The following is a 5,509-nucleotide window of genomic DNA, read 5'->3' as shown; positions in this document are numbered from 1 at the left end:
TAAATGGGATAGTTCTGCTCTCCCAGAAACCCCCCAAGACTTAACCACCATGATTCAGAATCTCAAACAGAAGTTTTCAACCCAAGATGCAGCTGAAGCAAATATGACCAACAAGATCAAGAATGTCCCACTTGTTGTCCACTGTGGGTAGGTATCATCTTTAGTGGTATTTTGACATGCTTTGAAGGTCTGTTGTGAGCTAATGTGCCTGTTGCATGTATAATACATACATTGGAATAGGTTACTGTCAGTGTGGGATTCAAATATGTGAACAACCGGTTCTCTGTGTGGATGCTGCTTCCAGAAGTCCATTCTGGGCCTGGGCAAAAAAAAATTAGCTACCAGTTCTGCCGAAGTAGTGCGAACTGGCTGAATCCCACCACTGGTTACTGTATGTTCTATAGTTCTTGATCCTGAGGCAGCGTACAAATGTATAGCAACAGTGTCATAAATAGGAAAGCTCAGCCCTTGCTAAAAAGATTGACGTAGTTACTTAAGAGTAATTTCCTTTATTCATCTATAGACAGAATCTTGCCAAACTAAAGAAACCATTTGCATAATACAGATATACTCTGGGAAACTCTAGGGAGGAGCCATTTTAACCCTCTTCCTGCAAACCATTGTTTCCAAGATCCACTGCCTTTTTGCCCTCTGAAAAGCAGCCCCTCCTTTCCTGGGAATCCATACCACACTGAACCACAGACATGAATGATAACAAACCTTTCGTGCTATTATATAAATTATTTGTTCAAAAAAGCAACATTATTTATTGCTTAATTAAACTAATTTATGTAGCCACACATCTAACAAACAAGAGACTCTGGGTGGTATACAGCAGAACTAAAAACAGTTAAAGTATCCATTGTATATCCTTTTTCTGGGTCCTACCCAAAGGAAGATTTCTGGACTGCTTTAGTCTAGAGCAGGGGTAGGCAACCTTGGCTCTTTTATGACTCGTGGACTTCAACTCCTAGAATTCCTGAGCCAGCCATGCTGAGGAGAAATGGAGAGGTTTCCATGCTGAGCCATGTTGGCTCAGGAATTCTGGGAGTTGAAGTCTACGAGTCATAAAAGAGCCAAGGTTGCCTACCCCTGCTCTAGAGTCTATTTTCCCCTCACAGCACTCTTGATCATGGTGGCTATGTTAGCCAGGACCAAACTCTGGAATAAGTATTCATTCTGTTTGAATTCAAAGTTGTTTTACCTGAATCTGTGAAACATCTGTAATCCTGTGCAGTGGAGGCTCTTACAGAAAGCCTACAGCACTTGTGTCATAGAGACAACTCAGCAAAAGGTTGATGCTACTACAGAAAAAAATAGAGCTCTGAGAGCATGACTGTGAACACACATGTTAAACCATAGTTTGCTTTTCACCTGTCTTTACACAATGATTAATAATTAGACATTTGGACAGGGCTCAGAAAACTGGAATGAATCAGGGAAGCACAAACCTACTATGTTCAACTGCACACATATGTAACCAGTAAGCCAACAAGCAAGATGGAGAGCAAGATGGGCAGCATATCAATAATGGAATAAAATAAAGTCAGTAATCTATATTTTGCACAGAGCCCTAAATCAAAAGTTAAGGCTTCTGCAATTATTCAAGAGTGCAGTACTGAAATCTTCCATCTACTTCCAAGACTTGGCCAAATTTAAGAACCATGGATTATTGTACTTAATATCATCTCCCTTATTATTGTTATTCTTTGAACTGTTAATTCATTGGAATGTTTCTTCACTTATTTAAAAAATGATAGTAACATTTGTTTTAATATCAAAGTAAGTTGTTTGTTTTTTCACCTATATTTTAAGAATTTCCAATAAGCCCTCCTCCTAATGTAAGATTTAGCAGTTCTTTCTCATTTCTCCTATGGTAGCTGAACATATGTTGTATAATGTTGAGCTTTATTAGTCTTTCCATTTCACTACCACTGTTAATTAATATATATTTTTATTTCATACAATATATATATTTATAGTGATGGTTCTAAGCAAACGGGAGTATTTTGTGCTTTGCTAAATCTCTTGGAATGTGCTGAGACTGAAGGTGTAATAGATGTTTTCCAAGTTGTGAAAGCTCTTCGTAGAGCCAGACCAGAAATGGTCTCCTCCTTTGTAAGTAAATTATATTAGTAGTTATTTTACTTTATTTTATTTTACAAATTCTATCTCTTCCATCATCATTATCATTCAGTAAGCAAATGTTCAGAGTCCAAACAACAATTGCTTTATTGACTATAATTGCCTTTTGATTTATTTTGGACGGTCATTCAATACTTCAATGTTGAACATTTTTGCTAGTAGTAAAGTAGGAAACACATACTTAGTTGAATCAAAGAAGTAACTACTACTGGATAAATTTGGCTCCTATTCTGTGTATATTTAAGGGAGGAGATACTTCCTGTCCCTGTTGTGGGACCCTCTGCTATATCTCTGTGCTATAGCAGGTAAGGATAGTGTCAAGAATGAAACTTTGGCAGCTATGTGCCTCTTCGTTTCAACTTGCCATTAGAGTAAGAGGGGGGAGGTGTTGCTTTAGAATGGGCTAGATGGAGAAACAAAACCTCTACAATTCCGCTGAAGACCACGAGAGCCTGAAACCTTTCCAAGGACACCACAGCAGGTGTGGAGAGGAAGCAGACGGTTCCCATAACAAAGTGAAATTGTTGGACTACGTGAGATGTTGGAGGTTTGGCTGAAGAAATCATTGTTTAATTCTATGAACTGGTGTCTGGGAACCTCAGAGTTAGTTTTGCTTTGACATTACCATGCAGAATATTCACTAAACAGTAAGATTTTCGGAAACAGAATGAACATGGAGTTTTATTTGGATTCTTGAGCTGGATGTTGACAGATAGTAAGTGATGGACAAGCGACGAGCTATAATTTAGGAAATCTTGCCAATGGTTATCCATATCTCTTATTTAAGAATCCATTGTAAAGGCTTCCTGTATTCATGAAAACCAAGTGTGAGAATAGCAGAAATTTATGAACACTGAAATATACCGGTATTAACTAATTAAGTCTAGGCAGCACATTGTCTCTTTCTCTCATTTTTTAGAGCATTATCGTATCATTAAGTGAAACTACTGCTTGGGGAAAGAAAAGAATACCTGATGGATTTGCACATATGCTAACTCTCTGTTTTTAAATGCCATTTAGGAAGATTATCAGTTTCTATATGATACCATTGCAAGCCTGTATCCTGCCCAGAATGGACAGCTACAAAATGCCCAATGCCATGAACAAATCACTAACATCCAGAAGGAAGCCAAGAAGGAAGAAGAGAATAACTCTTTGGAATCTGATTTCCATCTTATGAGTCAAGAAAATGGAGATGATGCTGAAATGTGTGATGATTTCAAAGGCCAGGATACATCTAGGGAAGCAGAGAGTTCTTTTAATGGACCTACAAATCTGGTTTTAAGTGACATGGCTTAGACCTTGAATCAATCCTCTCCACGTGCTGCAGGGAATCTTCCCGCAAAAGAAAATTGAAACCAGAATATTAGAAATGGGCATTCCTTTACATCTTGTAAAACTCAAAGGATTATTTTCCTCCAAGGAATAATATTGAAGAATGAGGAACTTTTGAATAGATAGAAGACAACTGTGAATTTTGTATGTGTGTTTGTATGGAGATTTGCCATTTTTAATCACTGGGTATAATCTGGGTATAATCTGTACTTTGAATATTTTTGGAAGTACAAGATATATATAGCTCCAAAAGAAGAAAGCTTTTCTACTGTTCCTTGTTGCTGTTGTTTCTAAGAGGAAGGAAAGTTGTTCATGCACATGTTTAGATACACATTTGTCTGTGAAAAAATTCAAGTTGGTATCCAAAAAGAAAGCACAATTGATTCTGAATGTCTGGAGGAAGTAAAAAAAGGGATGAGGCTTCAAGTATGAGCTTGTAGTCACCATCTTGACATATTTGATCTTCTCTGCAGTTGCCGTAGCCATACTTCTAAAATGATTTGGATTTTAAAACAAATTTCTGATATTGCATGAGAGTTATTTATAAATGTCTTGGAATGGGGACCAAAACCCTTCATCTTTGGTCGAAATCCATAGAGATTACATGCTAATGATATACAGATCTAATTAGGTTTGCCCCATTGGCTCTAACAATCACAAAGTGATTCCGGTTTAAATATGGCGAAAGAATGTAGAATGTTCACTGGAGTCATCGCATACTAAAATGAAATGAACAGATTTCAGTTTTGCAGGTTTACTGGGTAATAATGAATTGAGACAGCTTGGACAAATGTTCACAAAACAAGAGAGGTTTAAAATAAAGTTGATGATCTGGGTTAGCATAAACCTGGTCACAGAAATTGGGTAAAGGACCTTAAAAAGTTAAAATGTCTTTGAGTTGAGCTCAGCTACTGAGCTCAGCTACTGAAAGTATGTTTTTGCCAAAGCACAACTTTCTAGTAAAAGTTTTTGAATTGCAAATCTAAACTTGGCCTCAAGATGTCACTGTATGTACAGAAATTCACCTGAATCACCAACAAAACTAAAGTTCAGAATGCTGAAAGCTGGATAAACTTTATTCAGCTAATGTTTTTTAGACATGTTAATACAGAAGTTCTGTTTTGTACTCTTGTTTCTATGGCTTGAATAGAAGTTTTATTTACAAGATGCTCTATTTTATTCTTTATAGTTTATTATTCCTTTGGAAAGCCTGCACTTTGCATTAAATTTTATATGGAAAACAGTTTCAGATATTATATTTTTGAACCGTTCCTAATTTAAAATAAAAATAACGCATAGGATATTTTTTATAAAAAGAAAGTAAAATTATGATTAAAAACTTCAGGCAATGAAAAAGGCTAAACATACAATACATTATAAATATATAAAATGCATGTTTATGTTTTTAAATGATTATCAATCATCAATCATAACCTGCTTCAGAAGTTCCGATTGCTACCCCTCCCCATGGTCATGTGACTATATTTGTACTTGATAACCAGCTCATATTTATGGCCATTTGCAGCATTCCACAGTCACACAACCACATTGTACAATGTTTTAATCGAAAATCAAACCAGTCAATAGTGAACCATTGATTCACATGGCAGTCAATTAATGACCATTGCAAAAAAAGGTCATAAAATTGTGTTAGTCACATGGGCAACCTGCTTTACAAGTGTCATGACTTATGACCATGATGGGCAGGCTCTATTTTGGTTGTAAGTCAAGGACTAGCTGTAAGGAAGCTTCTAAATCAGGGGTCTTCAAACTTGGCCCTTTTATGACTTGTAGACTTCAACTCCCAGAATTCCTCAGCTAGGCATGCTGGCTGAGGAATTCTGGGAGTTGAAGTCCACAAGTCATAAAAGGGCCAAGTTTGAAGAGCCCTGTTCTAAATGAAGGTTTCAGAGGAACAGGCAACAAAAAGTATGCAATTTGCACAATGGAGTAATGGCAAAGGGGTGAGCCAGGAAATCGTAAGGCTATGTGAAGCTTCACATTTTCAGGGGAAACTTTGCTTTCTATC

General features: G+C 36.8%; 1 protein-coding gene across 1 annotated transcript; it reads left to right on the top strand.

Moving 5' to 3' along the window:
* Positions 1–8: 8 nt before the first annotated feature.
* Positions 9–3,769, top strand: LOC107301644 (receptor-type tyrosine-protein phosphatase C-like). The gene is made up of 3 exons (XM_015830839.1): positions 9–147; positions 1,983–2,118; positions 3,166–3,769. The coding sequence occupies exons 1-3, from the start codon at positions 50–52 to the stop codon at positions 3,442–3,444; spliced, it is 513 nt and encodes a 170-aa protein (XP_015686325.1). The 5' UTR covers positions 9–49; the 3' UTR covers positions 3,445–3,769.
* The last annotated feature ends 1,740 nt before the right edge of the window (positions 3,770–5,509 follow it).

The sequence above is a fragment of the Protobothrops mucrosquamatus genome, unplaced genomic scaffold (genome assembly GCF_001527695.2).
Source record: "Protobothrops mucrosquamatus isolate PMUCROS unplaced genomic scaffold, P.Mucros_1.0 scaffold15277, whole genome shotgun sequence".
Lineage (NCBI taxonomy): Eukaryota > Metazoa > Chordata > Lepidosauria > Squamata > Viperidae > Protobothrops > Protobothrops mucrosquamatus.
Note: the sequence above shows the minus strand (reverse complement) of the source record. Positions and strands in the feature narration are given on the sequence as shown.

What these genes read in the sequence shown, in the direction of transcription:
- LOC107301644 (XM_015830839.1), top strand. Translation starts at nt 50, where the DNA reads ATGATTCAGAATCTCAAACAGAAGTTTTCAACCCAAGATGCAGCTGAA. An exon ending in CCACTTGTTGTCCACTGTGG is followed by an intron (nt 148 to 1,982) that starts GTAGGTATCATC and finishes ATATATTTATAG; the next exon opens with TGATGGTTCTAAGCAAACGG. An exon ending in CAGAAATGGTCTCCTCCTTT is followed by an intron (nt 2,119 to 3,165) that starts GTAAGTAAATTA and finishes AATGCCATTTAG; the next exon opens with GAAGATTATCAGTTTCTATA.